Source organism: Alligator mississippiensis, chromosome 10, assembly GCF_030867095.1.
Source record: "Alligator mississippiensis isolate rAllMis1 chromosome 10, rAllMis1, whole genome shotgun sequence".
Lineage (NCBI taxonomy): Eukaryota > Metazoa > Chordata > Crocodylia > Alligatoridae > Alligator > Alligator mississippiensis.
Window position 1 is genome coordinate 72,026,993 of NC_081833.1, and position 26,886 is coordinate 72,053,878.

The window sequence follows — 26,886 nt, forward strand, 5'->3', positions numbered from 1 at the left end:
CTTTGTGTGATACGGGAAGAAGAGACTTGTTCTGTGCTTTGTGGGGGTGGAAGAGTTTCCTGAGATGGGGCAGAGGCACCAAGTAGATCGGGGAGAGCAGTTATTTGGGCTGGAGGGCCACTTCAGGAGTTTTGGTGAGCTGTTGAGAGCTGGGAGGGGGTGCTGACCCAGCCTCAGCCTCCCCAGCGTCACGGCTGCTTACACCAACTGGCGTGGGGTTGGGGGGAGCCAATTGATCCTATCCAGCCCCGTCTGCCCCACACACACCACCAGAGGCACTGGACAAAGCAGGCAGATGCGACTGGGATGGGACCTCTGCAGGCAGGGTGCGCTTGGCTATGTGGATGGGATGGGGCCGCAGGCAGGTGGGGAGCAGCATCCAGGAGTGGGGCAGGGGCAAGGCCGGGATCACTAAGCAGCGACAGTGTAATGCCAGGGCCCGAGGCAGAGCCATGACCCACCCCCCTGCGTGCCCCTGCTTGCAGAACTGGCCCTGGGATGTCATGGGAGAGGATTGCAGCTCTGCCCCAGATCCCGGTCCCCAGCTCTGCACTGCCACCACCCTGCGATCCCAGCCCCAGCACCAGCCCCATCCACCTGTCCTGCTCCCGAACACCACTCCTCACCCTCCCGTGGCCCCATCCCTTCTGCCTGGTCATGTGCCCTGCCCATGGCGCCCCTGCACCTGCCTGCTCCATCCAGCAACCCTGGTGCAGGGCAGGGGACCCTTGGGGCTGTAGGCACCCGGATATAAATCGGAGCATCCTTATGGCTGCTCTGGGTTAAACAAAGAGCTGGAACCAACATAAAGGGAGGCACAAACGTGGCTTCGAATTCTTTCTTCCTTCTTCCTCCCCCCTTCTTTTTTTTCACTCATTGGTGGCACAACCCATTCCTGAGGGCTCTGACTAATGCAGTACTGGTTTCACGTTTCAATTAATTTGCTTCAGCCACGTTCATGTCTCTTTTTGTCTTTTTTCCACGATCCTAAGAACTGCCGTTCTGGGTCAGATCAAGCTGCTGCTAGCCCAGCATCCTCTCTCTGATATTTGCTAGTAGTGGAGGGTTAGAGGAAAAATCTGGGAAGCAGAGCCTGTGTTGAGTGACCCATCCTGCCTTACTCACCTACCAGTAGTCCTCAGTTTTGGGACGCTCTGAGCCTGAGGCTCCATCCCTTTTGTAATGCTGCATAGACCCTGATAAATGTATGGAAGACAGATCTGTTGAATCCTTTTTTGAATCCACTTGTACTAGTGGCCTCCTGTGCCGAGGAGTTTTACACAACACATGATTAACACGTGAAAAAGTACTTTTTTCTGTTTCACTTAAAACCCGCTGTTTGATCTTGTATTACGAGACAAAGGGAATCACTTGTTCCACAAAATTTGTGATTTTATAAACCTCTGTCACTCCCCTCCTCAGTCATCTCTCTTCCAAGATGAGGACTCCTAGCCTTTTCAGTCTTGGTCTGTTCATTTTTTAGTTCTGCCATATCCTTTTTGAGATCCAGAACTGCGCATGGTATTCAAGATATGGACACATTATGGATTTACACAATAGCATAATAATGGTTTCCATTCCTGTTTAGTTTCCATTCCTTTCCTAACGATTCCTAACACTCTGTTTGCCTTTTTGACCACAGCTGCACACTGAGTTAGTTGATGTTTCTAGAGACCGATCTCCACTGACTCCAAGATCTTTTCCCCCCCGAGTGGTAACAGTTAATTCAGAGCCCATTACTATATATGTATCATTAGGGTTATTTCTTCCCATTTGCATTATTTTGGACTTACCAATGTTGAATTTGACCCACCATGTTATTGCCCACCTACTCCGGTTTGTGAGACCTTTCTGTAACTCTTTACCATCAGCTTTGGACCGAACCATGCAGAATGATTTTCTGTCATCTGTAGACTTTACCACAATGCTCTTTCCTCCCTTTTCCATGTGCAACATACTTGGCGGAGGCAACTTACTTTGGCAGCACTTATTTTTAAAACTGAAAGCTCAAACATTTATGAAAACTGAAGCTTAAATTTGCACCTGGGTAAATTGTGCTGTGAGCTATTCAGGGAAGAGCCAAGAACACCTCTGAATGTTAACATTGATAATGAAAACCCCATTGAGCAAAACACTGGAAAAATAATACAAAAAGTCAAATGACGGCAAATGTCTGATTGTGGGTGTCCCGTCAGGGGGAGGAGACTAACTTTGCCCGTTGTCTATTATTCCAGACTGCATTTTTAAAGAGGATCTTTACTGCGTGAGAGACAAAAACGAGACAGATCCTATCAGTGTTCAGGCAGCTTTTGTCTCATGCACATAACCAGCGATCTAGAAATAGCTGTGTTCACCTCAAGTCTTAAATATGACCTTAGTTAAAAAGCTCATGCAAGGGTAAAAGAACAGGAGGTATGAAACAGGAGCTAGGAGGACCTGTGAAGCAGTGGAAGTTTTAAAGTCGCATGCATGGTCCCCCTGAAGCCTGCATTACCTCTTACACCAGGAAAGGAGGAAGTACAATGCTATCCATCTATTCTTGTTTGGGGTAGCATAGTAGGCTTGGAGTCGGGAAGTTGGGTTCTGATCCTGACACCTGTGCCGTGCTCGGCAAGGCTTTTCATCTCCTTGTTTCTCTGCTTCCCCTCCCACTCTTAAACCTTCTTGCTTGTTTAGACCGAGAGCTCTTCTGAGCGAGTCTTGTGCCACACCATGTTTCTGCACGACTTATATTGGTGGGACTGTGATCCCGGCTGAGGTTTCCACCCACTGTTGTAATAATAGATAGCTGATGGTGAAGGGTTATGGAAAGATCTCACAAAACCTAGTGAGTGGGCAATAAAATGGCAGGCAAAACTTGATGTTGACAAGTACAGAATGCAGATGGGAAGAAATAACCCTAAATGCACATGTATAGCTCTGCTCTGCTGCAATAAATTAGTCTCTTGATGCTACTAATGGCAGTGTCTCGTCAGTGCTCTATTTTGAATAGACGGTGTGTCAGAGGCATGATGGTTATGTCTCCACATGTGGGTTTTCCAAGCTGGGCTTTCCCTGGTTGGACATGGGCCAGTATTTTTATGTCTGGTAGTCTGGGCTTGGTTCAGGTTGTTCTGCACTATCTGTTACTCTTTCCTTTTTCAAAGGACACAAAACCAGTCTACCAATGTGTGAATTAAAACACTGGCTTTCCAGGTGCTAATTGTTGTGCCGTGCCATTTTTAATTCCCTGGGAGACTGGTGATATTGCTATGCTTAAGACTCTGGGGTTGTAGAGGAGTTTAACGCTGTGATTTCCTCCAGCCTGATGCTGATACAACGTGAGAAGATCGCTTCAGTGTGCTTAAAGTGAGATGCACATTAAAAATGACAGAGATTTATTAGCGCCAGAATCTGTCCCATGGAAAACTTGTGTATTTGCAGAAGTTGGGGAGAGGGAGATGAGCTGGACAGAAGTGATTTTAGTCAGAACAAGAAGCTGGAAATGTAATATTTTGCATGAAACAGCTGTTTGGGAAGGAAGTGCCATTTAAAAGACTTGCAAGCAGAATCTTTTGAATCCTTTTGGCCAAAGAACCAGGCAATGCTGGGGCTGGGCCTTGCCTGACAACCAGTCAGGCTATCTACACGTGTACCACCCCACTCCTGCTCCACCATGGTGACCTCTCAGTTTGCTACAGCCTTAGCAGTCACCGAACAAGCCAGCTGCCTGTGGAGCCTGGCAGCCCCAGCTGTCTGCCTGGCAAGCTGCCATGGAGCCGGAGTGTCTGGGGAGGTGGGAAGGCGAGCTGGCAGGAAGCAGGGCAGGTTTCAATCCAAATTCAGCCTGGTCCTAATTCACAGTCCCAGGGAAAGCTTTAAGACCAGGGCAATAACATTTTCTGATGGGGAATTTGGTCCGCTGAAGAATCCCTAACCAGTTCTAAAGCGGCATCCAGCCTTGCTACCGACAAAGGGCACGGTAGTGCATTCGGTTACACAGGAGCCACGTGTTGCAGCTGGGGCCTTGCAGACTAGAGAGCACCTGACCCTAAACAAGCATGGTGGGAGCTGCTCTCAGGTATAATTTGCTACCCAATTAGGGTACGGAGAAGGTGGGCACACCTACACTTGAGATTAATTTTGAATGAATGAACTGACACACATAGCAGAAAGTATTACTCCTGGGTGCTGTGTCTTCACGTGTGCCCGAGACTGCAGCACGTTGAGCTGGGGCGGAGCAGCCCCAGCTGGCAGGGGGTCTGGAGGGTCAGCCTGCCAGCCTGGACTGCTCTGACCTGGTTTCCTGTGGCCCAATAGGGCTGCACATGTAGAGGTTGAGACTTTACTGTAGAGCGAATTAGGCAGCTTCACAGCAAATGTCTCGTGTAGATGCATCTGCGTGCAAGTGGGGGACGGGAAGCCAACTGCACGCTGTGCCTGAGAGGCAGGGAAGGGGCACTGAACCGAACCATGGGAAAAGCAGACTTTCATAAGAAGCTTGCTACTGACACTCCGGGAGACGCTGGGCACCTTTTTGTTTCTGTGTCCTAGCACAGGGGATTTCAGTTTCCTCTAGCAAAATGGCTTAATATACACAATACACATTACTCCATGTGCAGAAGTGAAAAGGAGAAAATACTTTGTCGAACCTGTTACATACTCCAAGTCAGGATGCCTGCGTAACTGTTTCTTCGGTTTCTGTTTCCATGCTTCGTTTTCCTAATCATCTGATTTCATTAACTCTCTACACCAGAGGAACAAATAATAACAAGAAAATGTCAAGTCCTATTAAAGTACAGCGGGGCTTATGCGATGTGCTTATCCCATTCATTTTCTTAATTGCAAACGCAGAACCAAACCAACCTGGTATAATTATTACATTTCAAAGCAGCATGTGGCCCATTCAAACCCTAATGTCTGAACTTTTACATTAAAAGGCAACCAATTAATCTGAACACAGATTTTAATGGAAAGTGTGTGTCCACTAGGAGGCAGTGTCTGCTAGGAAATTCGTTTCTTTTCAAGATGTGTAATGAGAACTTGGGATGCAGTTTAGTGCTATTTTGAGAACTGACTTGTTTGCAAATAATTTCATGGTGAAATATTAAAGTACTCATTTCAGACATTTTGTTCCTGAATTAAATGATTTCCAAATGAAGTATAACCAAAATGAAACCACAAGGGGAAGGATGCAGACTCGAGGCTGGGTTAAGTCCCTACTTTGTCCCAGAATTCTGCGTGCCATTTAGTAAGTCACTTCACTGCTCTGGGTCAGCTCTCATATGTAAGAAAGGGACTTGTATCTCCATGTCTTGGTGAAGAAGAACCTGGAGCTACCTGGAAAATAACCATTTTGCAAAAGATTCCACAATATTCCTAGTTATTATCTCTACTCCCAGAGTACTGGTGGTGAAGGTACTCATCTGAAACCTGGTTCAAGAAAGACATAGCACTATTTCCCCCATCCAGAGTCAGTCTGACTCTATATCCATACTGAGGATATACAATCTGTATATCCTCATGTGGGCTTTAAGAGCCAGTTCACCTTACCAGAACATTCACTGAGCCAAACTGTGATTTATTTGGCAAAAGCTTTCTAAAGCAGACTCTGTATCTCCTGTATTGTACTGAGAAACAAGAGAGTGGCCTATGAATCAATTAGCTAGATAAAGCTGGTCTTCCAGTCAAACAGGAAGTGAAATCAGTGATCTGCACCCTCCACCTCCAACCACTTGCAATCATGGGTAAAGAGGAAGTGTGTGTGTGAGAGTCACTGGGTTATATATTTGTGTGTATATTTATATCTATCTATCGATATAGAAATATACACACACTCATACATATAGATAATCTACACACACACACATATGAGGGGCAATGGTTTCAAATGAGAGAGGGGGGTTAAAAACCACTGTTTCCACTTTTAAAGTTTGCTTGCAATCCTTTCATATATTCTTGCAGCCCACAGGTTGAGAAATGCTGATTTAAAGGAATTGCAAATCATATAAACTAATCAGAATGCAACACATACCACAATTTATTGGTGTACCCAGGTGCATTGCACTACTGTTGTACTGTGCAGAATCTTCCCTGTACTTTGTATCAGTCATAAATTGGTCTAGTGAAAAAAAGGTCATTTGCTTGGTGTGCTTCACATGTCTCCACCTTTGTCTGCTGCTCTTCTTTTTAGCATGACCATCCTATTCCAAATTCCTTCATTTTTGAAAGACTGCAACTAGGAAAGCACAGGGTATATACTATGGGCATACACGGAAACCAGGCATGGCCTGTGGTAAAGCAGAGCTTCACTTGTGAAAGAAAGACACGGGATGTAAGTGTACCAAGAGAAAAAATCAAACTAGATTGTGGCAACTGGAGGCATTGTCATAAAATAGTAAGTAGGTACACAAATGAGAGAGAGTTGACAATATACTTCCATTCATGCTGGATTCAGACTATAATTTCAAAATGTAGCCCCAGGGCTAGAAACAGCACTGTCTTCAAGACAGTAGGCAACCATCGACCCTCTGGATCATGGTGTACATGTAAGAGGTCTAATCAGATGCCTGATGAATCTGTTCGTGGCTGACAAAACCAACCAGAGTGTGACATAGCCTGTTACAAGTTTCATGGATGCATATGTTGTCTGAGTTGGAGCAATTTTACAGCATGCTGCTTCCTTCTTTCTCACTTTGCTTCCATCTTTGGGATCAAAGCCACTTCATGTTGAGCAGCACCCAATACTAAATGTTCCCTCCAGGTCTAACAGGATTCTGCGCACTCCTCCCACTTTTGTACCTTGGTGTTGAACAACTTCATATAAATTTTTGCACAATGTGGTACCACCATAGAGGGCAACCCTGCTTTTTAGAGCCATCTCAAATCTTGCTGTACAAAATATTCTTGGGGATACAGTCTTCTTATTCTCCTGACATGGCTGATCCATTGCAACTTCCTCCTCTTAATAGGGGTTTCTAAATGCATCAGTCCCGTATGCTCCAATACCTCCATGTTTGATACTCTGTCTTCAAGATAAATGTTATAAGAAACATAAATGATGAATTGCCTGAACTTCTCTAATGAGTAATATTAATCCAGTTAATGCTCACAGTGAATCCTAATTTGTTTTCCCCTTTAAAGTGTAATAGTCTTGGTAACTTATATTTGTGACTAGACCTGTTGAAAAGTACTGCCTTTAGTCAGTTCATACACAGTCAAAACCATGACAGCTAAAAGGGTGGGGGGGAGAGAGGAGAGAATAACGTAACTTAATTATACCACATAAAAGGTTACCCTGTATATTGTAAAATGTTGCAGTGTATAGGTGTAGTAAAACTTCATTTCAGCACTCTAATTCTTTAGCCAAAAGCAGTATGTGCAATTGTTTTGAGAACTAGAAAACAACGCACAGAGAGTCTCCATATTGTAATGTTCAGTGGATAGCTAAATCCTGTTCAATCATTATGGATGCACAGTCAGATAACTTATATTATATCAACTGCAGGTGAAGTGTTACACCAAGGCCTTTCAATGATGTATTCAACTGCTGAAGTTCAAGTTTTTGGATAGACTAGTAAAATGCATGCACTACTGTCCATGCTTTAAACATAATTTCACTATTATATGTTACCATTTAACAGTTTATTAGGTATTTTAATGACAGTACAACAAATCTAAGGCTGGTGGTACAGCATACATCTCCTACAAATCACAACTTTCCCTATTACTATGAGCTTATAGTACAGTTTTTCCTGCTTTGAAAAATCACATCTTGTGTTGCCTTCATAATTCCACTCTAGTTCTCAGACCCTCTGATGCATTTTCAGTGTTATGCCAAAGTTATGCTCAAACAAACTGCATTGGCACTTTAACAGCCACACCAATCTTCCAAACACTGGTCATTTTTTTCCGTTCCAGTGAAACGGATGCAAAGACTATTCAGAAAATATTTATGAAAACAAAAACTCTAATTTAACCTGTTAAATTTTAACTGCTAGATACAAATTGGACAAGATTAAAAGGAGTAATAAAAGTTTAATATGAGATTAATAATTGTTTTGGTTTCTGGATCAGGGTATTATGAAGAGTCCTAGAGTTTTGTTGCTCACACAATAACCAGGACTTTACAACTCTCTGATAACTGGATTCCTTCCTTCCTTTGCATACAAGGATATTCTGGTGTTTCTTAAATCAGCAGAGTTTCATTCAGAGAACCAGTGATCTAACCTCAAAGACCTGGCACTTTTCTCAGATAGTGGCTTATCATTATGTTCATAACACTACTGTTCAGATATAACACTGTTAATGGACCTGCGCTATCAGAGTTTCAGTGTAGTATCTTACAATACTCTTAGGAAACCTTAACCAAGAATTAATAGCACCTCAGCTTTTTAATTCTACAACCTATTTGAATGGCAGTCATTGCTCAATTTTGCAGGCATGTTTTAGAGAATTAAAATACTGACTCAATAGGTAAAGTAATACGAGAGTATGAGCAAGCTGCGATTCTTTTTCTGGAGTCTCAAGTTTCCAGAAGCATCATCTTGGATATATTAAAAACATTAATAAACAATCTTGTACTGGTTCAGTAATTTATGCTATCTAAATAGTACTACAACTAAATCTATATTTCAATCTTGTGCTTCATTCCACAAAGTTACATATGACAAGTTAATTTTTCAATTTCAATAGAAATCACTAGATCTTTCGCCATCAAAATGAAGTGTTTATAAAAGGTATAGTCAACAGAGAAAAATAAATGACTTCACAAAAATCCACTCACATTCAGTAGTTTTAGTTCAGATCCATCAGATTTGTGTTTTAATAACACAGTTGATCCTTTATAACAAGAATTCAAAAAGTGAAACTACAGTACACAAATCAAAATATAAACTAACCTAAGCCTAGGTATACAATATACATTAGGAATGCAAGCTCTATAACCATATAAAAATGCTTTTAGACACAGTAGTTGCAAAAAGCTGTTCTGTAATCCCATGGGCTTGTAAAAAATGTATCCCAGCATTCATCCTAATTTATTGGCAACCTGTTGAGGAAGATAAAAGATTATTGCAAATAAGAATTTGATTAGACAAGTACAGTCAACAGAAATATTGCACAAAGCTAGTAGAACACAAAGAAGGTAAGCTGGCAGCCAGTCTCCACCCCCCCCCCCCCCCATTTAAATGAAGAGAGATTGGCAAGTGTGAAACTTCCACGTTTATGCAATTGCAAGGTCCCAGTAGGAATTTAAGCATGATTGAATATGAAGAATAAAGCTAAACTTTGGTGCAATTAAGATCATACTAATCTAAACTGCAAGACCTTAATTTTACTAACAAGAATGCCAAGAATATAAAGTTAAACACCTGAATAGAAGTTTGCAGGATCAAAACCCTCATCCGCCCACATATTTCACTGTCATATTTGGAGAAGATGAACATGTAAGAATTCAAAGTAAAATCTTCCCTTCCAGCAGACAAGACAGTACAATGTGGATTGGGAGTGTGGGCTGAGGGCTGATGATACAGTGAAAAAGATATTTTGTTCTGTCCCCAATTTTAAGGTTCTTCTAAAACTGCTTAAAACCAGTTTCCTTAAAACCACTGCTCTATGGGGAACACTGGGACTTTCCTATATTCAAGGCCAACAACAATTATAAAAAAATAAAAAAAATAAAATCACCTTGTGTCAATTTTTCACTGAACTAAGTGAAATCTCACAAGCAAAACTGACCTCACTAATCCAGCATAGGCACACCCTGTGTATAGGACTTGCATCACTTCACTATGATCTGCAAACTTGGACTAGTCCAAAGATTTTTCTTAATGGAGTCTCATGCCAGAACCCATACCTTATAAAGCTGATGAAAGTATGCTTATAAAGCTGACGAAGCAGCTGGTTGTTGCCCAGTTTCTATTTTTGGGCAACAAACAGTGACACTGCTAGGAAGACTGGCAGAAATGAGTCAGTGAAATTAAATGCAACAACAGCGCAACTCCAATTAGTCAGAATAAACATTAATTGTACAAGTGATGTCAGGCTGCGTGAGCAGAGGCTGTGCACACCAGTCTGCACTCTTCCTACGTCGTATTTTTCTCAGTTTCCAGTTTTTAATACTCCATGCCTCTAGTCATTGAAGCAGCCGTCCTGCCTGAACAAGTTGGTAGGAGCTTCCTAAAGATCACAAACAAATATCCTAGCATTCACTGCACAAGATACAAATTCCTGTTACAGCATTTCATAATTGCTCTATTTGAATTTCAGTCTGCCTCACAAATGAGCATGAAAAATTGGCCCCTTTAAAGTCAATGCCAGTTCTGCTGTTTACATCATTAGGGAGAAGAGTTCACTTGGGAAGCGAATCAAGTCACTCACTTTAGCTCTTATTAGGAGCAGGCGTCTTGTTCTCTCCTTCTAGTTCTTCCACTCCTGCCTGCGTCATGAGGTCGGCTATGTTTTTCTCCAGGTCATCAATGCGACAGCTCATGTCATCAAGTTAACTCAAGTTAAAGAAAATGAACTGTACATGATTTACACTCTTATTTCCTTGCATATAACTTCACTCGGGACGGCTAACGGTAACAACCCGAGCTGCAAAGATAAGCGTTTGATGGACATAAAAGTTTGCAAATATCTTTGACGCGCACCCAGAGAGGCACGAGTACGAAAAAGGATATTTCTTCCAATGATCTGGTCAGACATGGTCTGAAATTTGTCTTGCATCTGTTGAAGCAATGTCTGTACCTAAAACACAGGGAAAGGCTTAAGTTTAAAGCATCGCTTTCAAACTTTTCATCCGAATATCCCCTCTTTCTACTTCTTTAGCCTAGTGCAGTAACTCTGAACCAGGTGCCTTGATATCCTTCCAAGGGTGCTGCCAGCATGTCGCCTGACGTTACCACAGTTACGTGAGCCAACATTTGACGAAACCAGAGTTTTCACGTAGGGATCCACAGCGTTAAAACGTTCGGCCCCGTCACGTCCTGCAGAGCGCTCTGTCACAGGAGCCCAGGCGCGCACTGGTTACTCGGCAGAGGCGCGCCGGGCCGGGGCTATTTGACCCCGGCGGACATGCGCTGGGCCGGGGCACCCAACGATCTCGCGAGGTGTCCCCTCCAGCCTCAAATGTCCGAGAACCTGAAACTTGCTATTATCCACCCATAGTCAAAAACCGCGTGAAAAGTTAAAAGCAAGCAATTCCCAGGGGGTGCCTCGAGCCTAAAAAGGCTGAGAACGGCTGGCCGGGCAGCTCCGCAACCCTGCTTGAAGCCGTGGGGCAGCCCCATCCTCCCCACCGCTACGCCAACAGGGGGACGTCGAGACACAAGAGCATGAGGGAGCTCGAGCTCTATGACGGCGGCGCTCAGCCGCAAGTCCAGCCGGCGGGGACAAGCATCCAGCTTGCGGGGATACCGCCGGGTTGGAAAATGCAGGCTGTGCAGCCGCATCCAGCCCTGTCCAGATGTCGCTGGGCTTTTGGGGGGCCCAGCTTCCTGTGACGCGACACTGGGAACACTCGAACTCAGTGCCCAGCTCCTCCCCTGTGCTGTGGTACCTGCCTCCCCACCTCCCTGCCAGTAGGGGGCAGCAGCAGGCACTCTGTGCCCTAACAGCCCGCACTGCGCATGTGCACCGCTGCCCCTGACGTCACCCCCCAGGCCCTTGCACCTTGGCAGCCCGCAATGCGCACGCGCACCCCTGCTCCTGACGTCACCCCTCCAGGCCCTTGTGCCCTGGCAGCCCGCATTGCGCATGCGCACCGCTGCTCCTGATGCCATCCCCCAGACCACGCCCCCAACGGCCGCCCGGCCCCGCCCCTAACGGTCGTCCCTTTGGCTCTTGCTCCAGAGGCGACGCCCACGGCCGCGGCCCCAGGTAAGTGCCTCACCACGGCGGTCAGGTCCTGCACGGTCTTGGGGTCGGTCTCAGCCATGGCGTCGGTTCCGTCAATGCGCGCCGCGTCCCGCTCCCGTCTCCAAGGCGCGGGCACTTCCGGGCCGCGCCCAAATCTCGCGAGAGGAGAGCCCTCCCTTGCCCGTCCTGGCCCGGCGCGAGGGGCATTGTGGGGAATGTAGTCCTCGCTGTTCAGAGAGTACAAAAGACAGTGATGCCTACCGTATTGTCTAGTAGAAACACGCATATTTCCTCCCTGCCAATCAGCCCTCCTTCCAAAAACATAAGAATTAAATGTGGGGGTGGCCTATGAAGCCAGCAAGGGGTTTGTTTGTTTGTTTGTTTGTTTTTAATGTTTACCCATCTGAGCAGCAGCAGCCCTGGAATTGCTCTTCAGGCAGCTGATGGAGTCATGGCACTGTTGAGTTCACACCCATAGTTCGCCACTGCGTGGGTCTGCGCTCCACGTACTCCCGTGTTCCCTTACTTCTGACCTCTGTATTTTAAATTCCCTAAAACAGGCCTGCAAAATTGAGCAACGACTGCCATTTGAATAGGTTGTAGAAATCTCGCCTTTTTAAGGGTCCGGAAGTACCACGAATGAAGCTCAGGTATCTGGGGTGCAGACGTATTCATCTAGAGAAAACCGTAATCTGAACTCGTGGTAGAGGTGGGATATCTTTTATTAGACCAAGTAGATATTTGCCACAACAAAAAATGTCTTTAATTGCAAGCTTGCAATCGAAAGCTTGCAATTAAAGTTGGGTTTTTTTGGTTGCAAAACTCTAATTGGTCTAATAAAAGACGTGAGCTCTACCATGAGTTCTGGTTACTAATGAAGCTCAGCTTTCTTAGGGGGATCATGCCATCTATTTCACAGGGAGCGCATCTACACAAGATGCGAGGGCGACCTAGTGTTGGCGGGCACGAAACCCTGACTCTGATGCTATTTTGCAGCAGCAACAAGCAACAAGTAGTTCATTGGTACTGCTCAGTAGGGTCGGAAACAACCCATGCGCTGCCGGGACTACAAAATAATGGTGGTTACTGCGCAGCCGCCAAATGACCGTGCAGTAACTGTGCAGTTGGACCCACTGTCTGGCTCTTTTAAAGCTCAGAGATCCACCCATGGAGACCTGGCTTTATCTAGGGCTTTAGTTATGCAGGAAAGGGAGGCTGAGTGGGTTGAAGATTAGCCTCTGTGCACCCATAACCCTGGGCAGTTTGTGTGTGTTTTTTTTTCTTCAGGATGCCTTTCAAAAATAGGGTGTAAGCTATATTGGGGGTTTTATATACAGGAAAATGGGGTGGTTCTGAAGCCAGAGGTGCTGTTGCAGCTGGAAGCAGGATCTGAAATGCAAAGGCATCCATAGTGTTTCTGTTCAGACAATAAGCCCTGTTTTGGGTAGTAGGAGGCAGAGTATTAATTATAACTAGTGAGGAGTGGCAAAATCTCATAGGAAGAAGTGAAGATGTTAAATCTTTATTAATTTATTTTTGCAAAGCATTAAGCTTAGCCATAATCCTGCTGCTTGTTGTGCTGTTTCAAACAAAAGCTGTGCCCATAGGGAGATGTCATAGTTTCTTTCATGCATTTAAGAAAGACTTTCACGAATTGGAGAGAGCATAAATATTTTCCAGACTCCAAACGGTTTGAGCTGAAGTAATCCTCCACCTTTTTTGTTTTGTTTTGGTTTTTTTTTTGGGGGGGGGGTTATTTAATTTTGGAGGTGACCACAAATGAGCAGTTAAGCCTGATTTGCAAGCATTTACAGGTAGTCTGGATTCTGAGGAGGGCTAGCTGTAGGGACAGCGGCGTTATGGATTTGCAGTGGAAGTCAGAAATGTTATGTAAGGGACTGATGACTAACTGAAAGCATATTTGGGGATTTATGGCAGATTGTGTGTAGGAAAGAAACTAGGAGAAAATGTGAGCAGTTTGAGCAGATGCAATTCGTGCCAGACACATCTTCATTCCGTGATCTTTGGGCATAAGGATAGGTGCTGCCAAGCTGCATGGGATAAGATTTCACAAAGGAAGAAGATGCAGGAGAAGCTTTCCTTGGCACAGGCCCGCTGGCCGCAGATACCTTAGCTCATTGATAGTTTTCTTTTGTAAAACAGCCAGCATTTTTGTGGCTTGGTGATTGTGAAGAGAGATTCTAGTTAACTGTGGCCAGCAAATGTGTGGTGAGCCTGCAAGTGCAGGACGTTTCTCATTATCTTCACGTGATCTTCAAAAGGCACCTTCCAGGCAACTGCAGGCTGCTGTGCTGTATTAATAGCATCTTTCCGACTTAAGCCATCATGAAATGAAGACAGGGGGATTTCCATTAGGGAGGTGACCATCACAACAGTGTTAAAGTAATACAAGATTCATTATCTATGAGTGGGTTGTTTCCGAAATTAATTACAGTTTCTTGGTCTGAGGAATGGAGAAAAAATAATTTTTTTTAAATTTTTTTTTATTTAAAGGACGTGTTTACCAAACTGGGGTTGTGATTGTCATTTGAATTGCATAGTCTATCGCTAACACTCCTTATCCATCCCTTTCTACCAAGGTCTCTAAGCATCTGTGTAGATGCGCTGCATATAACTATTTCTCCGTCTGCCAGCTCTTTCTTCTGTGCAGACATGATTTTGTCCTTCTGCTGTATGTCCTTGTGGCAAAGCTTGGTTGCTGTTTGTTTCCTATCGATCTCTTTAATGCTGTTTAGGCAATTGCTTACTTAATTGACTCCGATTACTGCTCAGCCTAATGCCTTTTGTTTTTACCTGTATGTGTCCCAAGTGATGCCAAACCGAAAGACAATAAGATTGGTTTGTGTGCAGGCACACCAGTGAATCCAGAGACTGTCCAAGGGTTTGGGGTGTGAATTTGAGAGCATGCACCAACTGCAGATGCTTCCTCAGCCTGATGATAGGCATTTAAACCCAGGAGCTTGCTACGGAGAATTTTTCCAACTATTTGAGTTGGTCTAATAAAAGATATGAGTTACCCAAAGCACCTTGTTTGCCTGTACCAACTGTTTCTTGCCTGAACCTCTTAAAGGCAGAGTTCTCTACAGCTCTTTCCCCAGACAAACACAATACTAACAATAAAGCAACATTAACATAATACAGAATGGCAAATACTTTATAACCAATCTATGAACTCAATTTGTTAATATTGTTCCGTTAGCTTCTCCGCTGTTGAGCCTCACAATGTCTCATGGATTGATGAGTCCACCCCGAGTCATCAGCAGCACTTGCCAGGCTGTGGTAAGTCCGTTCATCCCAATTATGCCAGGTCTTGAGGTTCAGCTCTCTCACCTACTATTGTTGCCCTGTGGTCAACTCAGCAGGGAGTTGGAAAAGGCATTTGTGGTCCTTCACAGTACATTTCCATGTGTCTGAAATGACGGGCTCACCCTGCAGGTCTGCTTGTTGTCATTTCGGAGGCAGCCTTCCCAGGGCAGAGCATCTGAGGATGCAGTAACTTTGCAAGCAGAGATGGCCATTCTTTAAATGGCAGCAGCTCCTGGGACACCAAATCATCACACCTTTTTGGTTTGCCTCCTGTCTCTAATACTTCTGCAATTCCCCACTGATTCTGACCTCCATTTCTAACAGCCCAGGCCTGCTTGCTTCCAGTTCTCTGTTGAACAAATGTCAACTAGTAACAACTCGATCTTCGTCTGCAGGGTTCTGTAATTTAACAGTGATTAATTTAACTGCAGCCTTTTTCAATAAGTGCTTCATTATCTTGACAGCGTTTTCCACCAGCCTGTTGGATTCCAGATAATGGGTCCGTGTTTACATGTTAAGCTGCACTCCGTCGCAAATGGCTTAAACTCCAGTGCAAGCCGTTGTCAGACATTCGCGTCAGACAAACCATGACTAGCAAAAATGGATTTGATATGCCCAATCAGCAGTTCAGCTGCAGTAGTTCCAGTCAGGCCATCTCAGAGAAATGAGAATAATCAGCTAGGACAAGCATAGATTTTTTTTTTTTTGCAGCCATTGTAAATAAATCTATGTCTGCTTTACTCAAGACAGCTGATTTTTGTTCCTATGTGATGCTTGGCTTGGCTTGTACGTTTTGGCATATGTGAAAAGCTTTACCAGCTTCCTCCATTGTCCCGGCTCATTCAAGGCTGGCATAAAATGTCTCCAGACCTCCTAGACTTTTTTTTTCCAGTTGGAAGTCAGACCAGATAATGATTCCAAATAGCCTTAAGGTTTTTAAGTCAGTACAGGTATCTTGCAGAGTGGGCACGTCCACATGTTCATTAATGCACTGTAATTATGGCACATTAAGTTTAGTACCTGTAATAACAGGTATTAATAATAGTTTAGTACCTGTAATAACAAGTACTAACTTAATGCACCATAATCGGTGCTACTGCACATTAGCACAAATGACTGCTTTTTTGTGATGCTCAATGCTCATTGGACTAATTTACTACGCATTAGCATGTTTTTTGTCAGCCACACTGTTACTCAGTAGAATTAGTCCAATGGGCATTAAGCATCTCATGTGGACACGCCTGGTGATTCTCAAACTTTTTAGACCCAAGACACCCCTCATTAGACTCAAGGCTCACCTCCATGGCTTTTGGAATTTAGTGGCACCCCATTTAGAAAACAAATGTATTTTTTGCAGCATTTACCTCCTTGCAGTGGGGCTGCTGGAACAGCCAGGCAGGGAGAGCCTGAGCCTGCCTTATCTGCATCTTTCCTCATGCTTAGAGCCTGCCTCTATCTGCTCATCTCTGCAATTCCTGTGGCACCCTTCAGAGGATCTTGCCGTACCCCAGGGTGCCCCATCACCCTGGTTGAGAATCACTCATCTAGAAAGTACTCTTTCATTCACATGATGCTTAGAGTTCTTAATATGGTGAGGTGGCCTTTATCCTTACCACTTACTTATGTGTTGTATCTAACCAGCGGCAAACTTTTAAAATGAACTTATTTTCTTTCACTGTATTCATTATTTTTCCCTTTGTAAGACAGGACGGAGGCAAAATGGAGTGTGAGAGGAGAGTTGGAGTTAATGATCCTTTCATGATCATGTCCACAGATGATCAGAACGAAGGGCCAGCAGCTGGTTGCATTCTCTCTGCCTTGTTCATGGCAAAGTGTTTAGACACCTGAAGCCCTTCAGAACCAGGGTCAGCAACTTATGGGCCAGAGCCTCTCTACCCTGCCCACAAACCCAGGGCTTTTGCCAGCAGGAGGCTTCAGCAGTGTTTTGGGCTTTGCTTGCACCACAGCTGCACAGTGTCAGCAGCCAGGTTGGAAGGGCTGGCCCACCTCGGAATGAGCTGTGTAATTTTGGCCTACCACTCCTGATGCACTGCCAACCCCTGCTTTAGAGTGTGCAAAGGAACTCTTGAGTTTCTTAACATCAAGGGACCTTACAAAGCCTGCCTGAAAAATAGCTAATAACATCCCTTTAAAATACAGTGCAGAATGACCAGACTATATGACTATATATGTCAGAGTCATGGTCAGATGATGCACTGAAGCGGACCTACTTGCAGTTTTCCAAAGTGCTTCAAGTGACCCTTGCTATTACAGAAGCAGTTTTTGCCCGTGGGCTAATCTCAGATGTGGATTTGGCAGGAAGAATTGCAACAGGGTGCTTCTTACATATGTAAGAGTGGCAGGACAGCGCATGTACTGTGCAGCAGCGTTTTGGTTAACCGAGCCTCCGTCATCCAAGATATCTTGTTACGTGAAATAAGAGCGTGTCACCTAATGTATGTTAATTATAGTGAATATATCCCCAGTTATCTGAAACCTAGAATATCAGATTTTATCCAGTGTCCTTTGTAGCATTCAGAACATCCCAACACATGAATATTAACCATCATCTGTGACAGTTGCCATCATCTTATTGTGTACAGTTTTGAAAGTTTAAGATACCGTTTCATATTTAAGATCACAAATACCATTTTTTTCCCCCTAGGTTCTCTGTTATTGAAACCCACAAATTCAATTGAAACCTGGAAAATGAAATTTTAATAAGTCAATTACAACTGGGATAGCTAACGGCTGAAATGATTGGGAACATATGAAAGTGGAACAAACAGAACACATCCATAAGGCTGACAGGGGAAACATTCCTAGGAGGTTTTCAAATATACATGAGATTGGGACATGTTAAACAAGGAACTGTAATTAGAAAACAACCGTCAAGGGGAAAATGAACTCCAGGGTTTCATGAATCATGTGAATAATGTTTAACTGAAACCATGTTAAACATTATAGGAAAAGGAAAATTAAGACTTGAATAAATTGGAAATGGATTTGTACCAGAATAGGAACAATTGGTAGTGGTTAATTGGTTATGTTTTCAAAAACTAAAGCTGAGCTCCAGCGACTGCATGTCAAACAGAAAGTTAAGTGAAATCCAGCTTTCTCCCTTGGTAACTCTTGCCCTGTCACATGTCCAGTATTAGATGCCTGTGTTTTCACTTGAATTTATCAAGGCTTTTAGCACTTACAAAGCCCACACTAACCCAGTGAGAGCACAACACAGGCAAGGGGTAGGCTATGGCTTTTACAAATCCAACGTAAACCTCGACTGGGGGAATCGTCTCATACCAGATCCCAAGGACCTCATTCTTTTCGGGCCGTGTGAAATGGGGGCTGGGGGAAAATGGCTGAGGCTGCGCTCCTGGTGGTAAAGAAACTTCTCCGTCACTCGTAGGAGCTGGGTCAGCAGGGGTAGGAAGGTATCAGGATAAGATGAATCCTGGAGACACGAGTAACACCAGCACATTCAGTGTTTTTCCCTTGGACATCCCTTCTTGCTGTTGACTGATTGCATCTTCTACTTCTTCATTTACTTAGAGCATTAGGTTTAGTCTGAATACTAGGTCTGCGGGCACTGATGTTGAGCCATTCTTCTTACTGACAGGGAAAGGATTTTTGCAAAGATGTGAGCCTTGCTTTTTAGAATTCATGGTACGGTAGGAAGGAGTTCTGCTGTTGGGCGTCACCAAGAAAGCTATGCTGATCACAAACCTTTGGTTGAGTTGGGAGAAAAAGAAGAAGGCCACTGCAGCCTTTAGCTCTGCTCTTCCTAAATCTATAATATTTTCTACCTATATGCCCACACTTATTCTACTGTACAGTAATTTTGTCAGCTGCGCAATAGGTATAGTGACCACCTGATGACACTATTAGTAACAGCTTTGTTGTTAAAGCAGTTGCCACAGCCCCGGACGTGTAGAAGTCTGTGACCCTGGGTAATCAGCATACTTTTAAACAGTCTACAAAAGGATATAGAATAGGAATTTTCTTCAATTTTATTTTTTTAAAATGGTTTTAAAAGTTTGAAAACAAGAAAAACAAATTTCTAACGAAGTGTTTTGTATCACCTGAAACTTTTCTTCTTTTAAATTTACTCCCCCCTGCCTCCCTCCACCCCCCCCCCCCCGCAAGATGGAAAGGCTTTTGATTTTTTTTTAAAAGATTATTTTCCAGACCTGCTGCAGATTCATAAATCAGTTATACACACAGCTCTGAGTGTGAAAAATTCTTGGCATTTTAGATTTCAGTGGGGCTTTTGTGGCACTTTATGCTTTGTGGGGCTGTGTCCTGACACTCATCACATCTGAGATAAGTACTGAGTACATGTTTAGACTGTACAGAAGTGAAAATGTTTTGCAGTATTTTTGAAATCTTTGAACAAGATTTGCATTATTTAAGCTGTTCTTACAAAGGGCACTTCAGTGAATGGCTAATGTGATGAAGTAACATGGCAGTGAGATAGATGACTTCTTTTATGTAATAAAATCATGCAAGTACCGTATCAATATAAACAATAGGAATTACTCAGTGTAGTCCAGGTCCTACAACTTGACCTGAAGGCAGTACTCTGCAGTAGATGAGATGCTATATCCTTCTCCTTATTCATTATTCAACGCACAGGCTGCTTTAAATTGCCATCCATCTTCTGGTATGGTAAATGCTTGGGAGGTATTGATCAAACACTGAAGGGTTGACCGGCATAAAACGTACTTGCTAGCGATCTGTTAAACGCAGTAATTTCTTCTCAGGGTTCATTAAGAGAAATGCCTGAACAATCAGGAAAAAAAAAGTCTTGTTTGCAGTTGTTTAAAACTCTTTTAAAAGTAAATATTTGACACTGTAACTCACATCAGGACAGGACTGCAAAGAAAAAGAAAAGGAGCAATTTTTTTCTCTCCGTGCAAAAGAAAATTCATGAAAAATGGTAGGAGGATAGTTCTTTTTGTGAACCCCTAGGAGTCAGGAAAAGCAAGAGGCTTATATTGTGGAGCTAGTTACACTGTTATGTAGAGAGAACAATCCTAACCCTGTGCTGAACAATAGGTTTGGTCCCCTGCATCTGCATGGATGAGGGCCACAGCCAACCTAATAGCCAAAAGACTTCTCCACATTGTGGCGTGTACTCTTTTGTCAGCTTCTGCACCATGCAAAGGGCCCAAAGAGGACGATTTTTGACTGTAAATAGCCAAGACTTCCCCTTACAAGGAGGAACTTCCCTGGCATAGCGCTGCTTGAACTGGCTAGTGCCTGGCTCCCTTGCAGTTAAGGAGGAAGGACAGAGAAAGGAAGCGGGGCCTTCCACTTTGCTGCACCACTGGTGTCAATTAAACAAGTGTTGCCAGGTATATGATAATTATTTGCACAATAATTTCAACTTGGATGATGTATGATCAATAACAGTAAAAGTGTTCAAAATGTGCCATAATTTTGGAGGCAGCTCACTGATGCAACATATGCAGAACCCAAGTCACTCTCAGAGAGTCTTAACCAACTTTTGTGTTTGCTATCAGTACTTTCTCATGCTTGCCTCGAAATAAAGACACACTTCAACTTTGATCTCACTCGCTCTCTGGCAACTCATAGTGGGCAATATCAAGTAAATAAGAAGAAAACGTATTTGCAGATTTATCTGCATAATTTTTCTGTGTACAGTAATTTTTCAGCAAGTACAATAGTTTTGAGCTTCCAATGCGATAATTTCTGATTTAAGACCTGGCAACACTGGTTAGAACAGCCCAGACCTCTCCGGCTTGTTCCAGAAGTAAGTGGCCCTCGCCAGCGCTCCACTGCTTCTCTAGAATTTGCACGCATAAGAGACTCAAGCAGAGAGGTAGCAAAGCACTGCTGATTGCCTTCGTTTGCTTCCCCCAGAAACAGATGTGCTCAGGAATGGTGACATAACCTTCTCCATGCCAGGCTCAGCAAACCAATGGCTCAGTTGATATCCATGAGAATCGTGAGTACTCAGTCCCGCACGGAGTGAGATCTATATCACAGGAGCTCTGTTCATGGCTCACGAAGAATGCCTCAGACTAAAACGTTTTGGTCTTTATGGATCCCACCTGCATTTGACATTTTATTGACAGAAATGTGGAGACCTACGTTATGGAACAGAGGCTACGATCCCTATTAATTATTATAAGCCTTCCAGAGGGCATCTCATTAAAGCTCCAAGAAAAAGCAGTCACCCCATAGTCACATGTTGTCGTTTTGTGGTGCTAATTAAATGGAGATGATTGGGTTTCAGCTCATCTAATTAATAGGGAGTTTGAGATGAACGCTCCTGTAGCAAAGGGAGTTTTACAGATCAGAGGGAGAAAGGAGGATTCGCTTCCTCTGTAGCCTCTGTGATGTCAGCGAGATGGTGAGAACCTCGGATCAGGCTCTTTAAAGCCGGTCAGCAACTGCATTGGGTCTCCTTGAGAATAATCTTCTTCCATATAGTGTGGACTGCTACATATGCCAACACAGTAAATGAGAACCTGCAGGATGGACCTTGCTTTTCAATGGCCTCATTCACACCAGTGCTGAGCACTCTCAGGTCATACAGTTGCTGCTGTGCGTTGCAAGGGGTGCAGCAAAGAGTGCAGTGTTCGCCCTTTAGCAAAACTGGGCTAATTGCTCTCATCCTGGTGACACAATCACATTTGGACTGGAAGAAATGAACAGATTGTCCTGGGAGTGAACATATCCCATAGTTTGTTTTTTTTAATCACAACAAGATGCGGCTACTTGTGGAAAACGCAACATGGGATCAAAATTTCCAGTTTGCTCAGTACTTTCCTAACGAGCTCCTACATTAAGGAGACATGAGGGAATGTTGTGAAGCCAGGAGGGTAGGGACCAAGCCCACATCAAAGGAGCAAAATCTGACCAACACATTGATTGTTTTTCAGTTGTATTTCATGAATCTTAGATTTGCCAAAAGCCACAAGCAAACGTCAGTGGAATAAGTTGAGACACTGCAACTGAACTTTGAAAAGCTAACTCCCCAGAGTGACCTAGAGCTAGGTTTCTAAAGATGCGCAAATGTAGGATTCCCCAAAGTACGCAGGAGCCCAGCTCCCATTGAAACACGTAGGAGTTGGTGCTTCTATACATCCCACTAGCTGCCCATCTGCATTTTAGGTGCCTAAACAGCTATAGTATAGGACCAGCCCTCAAAGATTTTTTGCTTGAAATCAAGGGAGTGAGATGCTTAAGTACCTTGAAGGATCTTGGCCATAGAATCTGATATTCAGTGGGAATTATAAGCAGTTATAACCTGCTTAGGTGCTTTGGGAAATCCCGTTAGGTATCTACATCTGGTTTACATCTTGAAGTGCCAGCAGAACCTTTGAAAATTGGGCCCTCCTTGCCTAAATCACTTTTGAACATGGGAATTTTGCTCTGAGTGTACAGTATTCCTTGCTTGCATCTCTGAGCTAATTAGATGATGACAGCTGGGATAAATGCATATCTAAGTGTATAGAAGTACGTGCTGGGGTGCTCCTGTTGTTAAGCAGCAGCAGGTGCATCTGGTTTACTTGAGGTTATTAATTGCAAGTATATTAACAGGAAAAGTCAGGCTTTACTGTTTTTTTGCAGTGTGTGCATTTTGAACCTAATTAGTTGAGTCAGGGAGTCATCTGAACAGTTCAAGACAGGGAGCAACACAATAAAGTTACTTGATGGTTTAACAGGTAAACTGATAAGCCCATGTCTTCACAGTTTTATCTCATTAATTAAGGCAGCCTTCCTCTCAGCCTAAAAGATTGTCAGTTAAGAGTTTGATCCTGCTAAGCACCTTTGACTTCCACTGGGAATCATATGCCCCTGGCAGCTTGAGGAATCTCTTAGCATATTTCAGGATTGAGCTGTCTGTGTTTTAAAGTTCTGCGCTCGTGTTATATAATATAGGGGGGAAAGAAAAGACTGAATCTACCAGCATTTCCTGGGAGGACTCTGTGGGCGCATCTACACCTCGTAACAATGCACTACGGCAGTGTAGCACCACAGGCATCTACACGTGACCAGCAGCTACTTCACCGTAGCGATGTGCTCCCCCATTATCGCACGGTGCTATGGCCATGTGCCATGTGTATTGCGCAGTACGGGTTGTTACCGCACCGTGATTTAGTACTTCCTTTTGGTGTAGTAACAACGTCACCATACTGACACGTGTAGATGCACCCACTAGATTATAAAGTCTGCCCAATGCTAATTAAATATTGAGAAATTTCTGGTTTACATCCCAAAGGTACACCAGCTGATGCACTCGAGATGAGATTCCAGCTAGAAAAAGGAGAAGATAATATTTAATCCCAGTCTGAAAATAAAGGGAGGACCAGGCTACTATTGCAGCCTTTTTTAATGATACAGGTTATGTTGGCTTTGGCGTGTGCCAGTTAAAAATGACTTTTAGGTGTTTTGCTAAAAAGCACATCCTAAGCTAGACTCCAATGGGCTTCAAGGTGATTTCTATTTAATGCGTAGTGCAGGGGTGGGCAAAATGCGGCCCGCGGGCCAGATGCGGCCCACCAGGTCATTCTATCTGGCCCGCAGGGCCCCTAAAAAATTTAGAAAATTAATATTTATCTGCCCCTAGCTGCCTGTCATGCAGGTCTCAATGGCTTGCCAAAACTCAGTAAGTAGCCCTCTGCCCAAAATAATTGCCTACCTCTGTAGTGCCATGTATGAGATCTGAATGATGACCCACAGCTTTTCAGAGCAGCCTTTTTCTTGCTACACTTTATTGTGAAAATCATTGCTAAAGGTTTTTAGCATAGATGAGGCTCAGAACATGCCTCCAGCATGCAGTGCTTTAAATCATTACTAGCTGCCAGTGGTTGGTGCTAACAACATTTTTGTGGTGGAGCTAAACTGATAGGAGTTTGGGGGTTTAAGCAGAGAAGAGACATGTTGGCCAATCATCTCCTCCAGCCAGTCATTAATCCCTAAGAATAGCCTTGTACCAAGGTCATTACTGCTTAATTTAAATATTTCTGACTGCTCATTTTTTATTGTTGGCTTTCTCATTCTCCACCTTACTTCCGCTATCTCTTACAGCTATATATATAGATATAGATATCTATCTATCTATCTAGATAGATAGATCGCTGTCCAGAAAACTGTGCTGCTTCTGCCTTGACCAAATATGAGCTCTGCCATTTCATTTTCAAGCCATTGTTCAATCCTGCAATTGGAAATATAAAAATGGCAAGGTCATTTCAGCTGATATACCGTGGCCTTTCATATAAAAATTACCAGTAATGTGAAAAAAGCATTCCTCACTCATTCTCTGCACATATCAGATGTACTTGTGCTGAATATTTAAGTTGATGTTAGGGTTAAAAAAAAAACTACCCTAGTGGTTTAAATTCCCTGGAGTCGAATGAATTTTCCTTGATGATCTCCTAGAAGGTTCATTGGTATTTCCATTGCTCCTAACAGACAAAGCTGGATGTATTTAATTATAAGAAATACTTTCTCTGTGTATGGAGGAGAATATCTAATTACTTTCAGTTCCTGCTCTGCCATGATTCTTTGTCTGCCATTATTAAATTAAAAGAACTTTTACAAATAAATTAGGAATGGTGGAATACAACTTTGCATCCCAGGTCAAGATTAAAGGGAAAAAAACCCCCACTTCTTGTATTTTGCTACGTATCCTCCACTAAACTCTTTAAAACCGGGATAGAAGCATTCTTTTTAAGTCAAGACAGATGGGAGCTAGAAAATAAATGAATGAGTGTGGAATCCAGGAAGAGAAAGCAGAGAGGGCAATGGGAATGGCAATATTTCTGTGTCTAGGGCTAATTATAAAAGCTTTGCAGAAAATCTGGAAATGTGGTATTAGATATAAATGCTTAGAACTGGTCTATCCTTGCTCCTAATAAAGTCCTTTGTAAAGTTTCAGTTTCCTTAATATCAGCAGAGTTAATTCGATGCTAAATTCCCTTGTAAAATCCCACCTCCAGAATCGGTTGGCATTTAATTAATACAGCATTTGTTGCTTTTTCAGTCATGATAAGAACGAATGGCTCTTATCTGCAATACTCCAGTCAAATATGGGTTGGCACATATAGCCTGCCTAATTCTTTGTGCAGATTACTTCTTCATTTCCTGTTCCAAATGGTTGAGGTGTTGGTTTTCATCCCACCGGTGTCTGCATTTCATAGTAAATGATCTCTCTGTTTAAAATAAGATGTGCAACTCTGTCCTCTTTGTTTTACAGTGCTGAGCTGTGTAGTCTTCATTCTGTACTGTTCTCTACACTTCTGTATCCTAGCAAAACGTATTGTAAGAGTCTGTGGAGTATTATGTATCTTAGGAGAAGGGCTACTGAGAAGTAACCACAACAAAATAATTCCTCCTTATTCATTGTCCATTTGCTAACTAGAGAGATTAGCATGTCAGCGTATTGCATAAACAATAAATAACATTCTACATCACAAGATCGGGACAGCTGGTTCTCCAGATTTTGCACAGAATTAGTTTACAACCTGCGTGCTTGGCCTCCCACATTTCTGTGATAAATTATTTGTTCTTTATTTCCCTGGCCAAAAGACTGGATGCTTATGCCATATCAAGAGAAATTCATACAATATGTGTGATGCACAGAAGCTCATGAGAGTCTTTAAAGAACCACAGAAAATAGTGGCTTTGATAATGGACCCTTCTTTTCTCTGTTTGCGACTTGTTTCCCCAGGAGAGGAATTAAATGAAGTGAGGGAACAGATCCTTTTATTCAAGTAATACTGTACCTTTGCATTTCAGGACAGGTGGGATTAGTTGAAGACGAAGATGAGCAGAGCTCATTGTACACAGAATACAAAGAGGAGAAAACAGTTGCTCATTATAGGCTTGATCCAAAGTCCATCCAGTCTTTCTATAGACTTCAGTGACCTTTAGATTAGCAAATAGGAGTCTAGTTTAGCAAAATATTAGGCATGTGCTTAAACCCACTGCTCTTCAGCAAAGCACTTAAGTGTATTCTTATCTTAAGTACATGCATGTGGCTGAAAGTTTGGCTTTGCCAAATGGGAATGATCTACTGAATTGGGCCTGCCAGTATCCCTTTTTTCTTATGGATCAGATTCCATCATGATTGCAGAGTTGCCAACTCTCCTGAGTTTTTTGAGACGCTCTAGACCAGGGGTGGGCAAAATACAGCCCAGATGCTGGATCCGGCCCTCCAGGCCATTCTATCTGGCCTGTGGGGCCCCTAAATTTTTTAAAAAAATAATATGTATTTGCTCCTGGATGCCTTTTGAAGATGACAGAAACCAGGGGCAATAGGACCCAGGGGAAGCTGTCAGCAGGACCCAGTAGCAAGGCCTCTCCAGCCCTGCCTCCCCAACCAGAAGCCCCTGCCTAGGAGAGGCTTCTGGCCTGGGACCATGCGGCTGTTCCTACTTCCCTGCGCCAGAGGGGTAAATGCGGCCCTTGACAGCTTGCCAAAACTTGGTAAGTGGCCCTCCGCCAAAAAAAATTGCCCGCCTCTGCTCTAGACCCCACTTGCAAATTCCAGTCCTGCCTGGGGGAATCGTCTCTCTGATTGGCTGTGTCCCACTCCTACAGTAGAGCAGCCAATCAGGACTCATAGGGAACCAGTTCAGAACAGCTCTTCTTCCTTTTTCCCCTTCTGTCCTGACTCATGCCTCTTGAAACCTTGCAGTTGACTGCTTTGCAGCTGATATTATTCATTACCTAGTTGGCAGCTTA

General features: G+C 43.5%; 1 protein-coding gene and 1 long non-coding RNA gene across 5 annotated transcripts in view; one reads left to right on the forward strand and one right to left on the reverse strand.

The window, feature by feature from the left end:
* Nucleotides 1-7,608: 7,608 nt before the first annotated feature.
* HSBP1 (heat shock factor binding protein 1) lies at nt 7,609-11,980 on the reverse strand. Its single transcript, XM_006268560.4, has 4 exons — nt 11,873-11,980; nt 10,662-10,728; nt 10,360-10,479; nt 7,609-9,028 (listed from the first exon to the last, which is right to left on the reverse strand). The coding sequence occupies exons 1-3, from the start codon at nt 11,915-11,917 to the stop codon at nt 10,361-10,363; spliced, it is 231 nt and encodes a 76-aa protein (XP_006268622.1). The 5' UTR covers nt 11,918-11,980; the 3' UTR covers nt 7,609-9,028; nt 10,360.
* LOC106740243 (uncharacterized) overlaps nt 11,688-26,886 on the forward strand; it is a 105,288-nt gene continuing 90,089 nt past the window's right edge. For all 4 annotated transcript variants that reach the window (XR_002090511.2, XR_009455307.1, XR_009455308.1 and 1 more), the window contains exons 1-2: nt 11,688-11,859; nt 15,059-15,138. This is a non-coding gene — a long non-coding RNA (uncharacterized LOC106740243). The remainder of the gene's footprint in view (nt 11,860-15,058; nt 15,139-26,886) is intronic.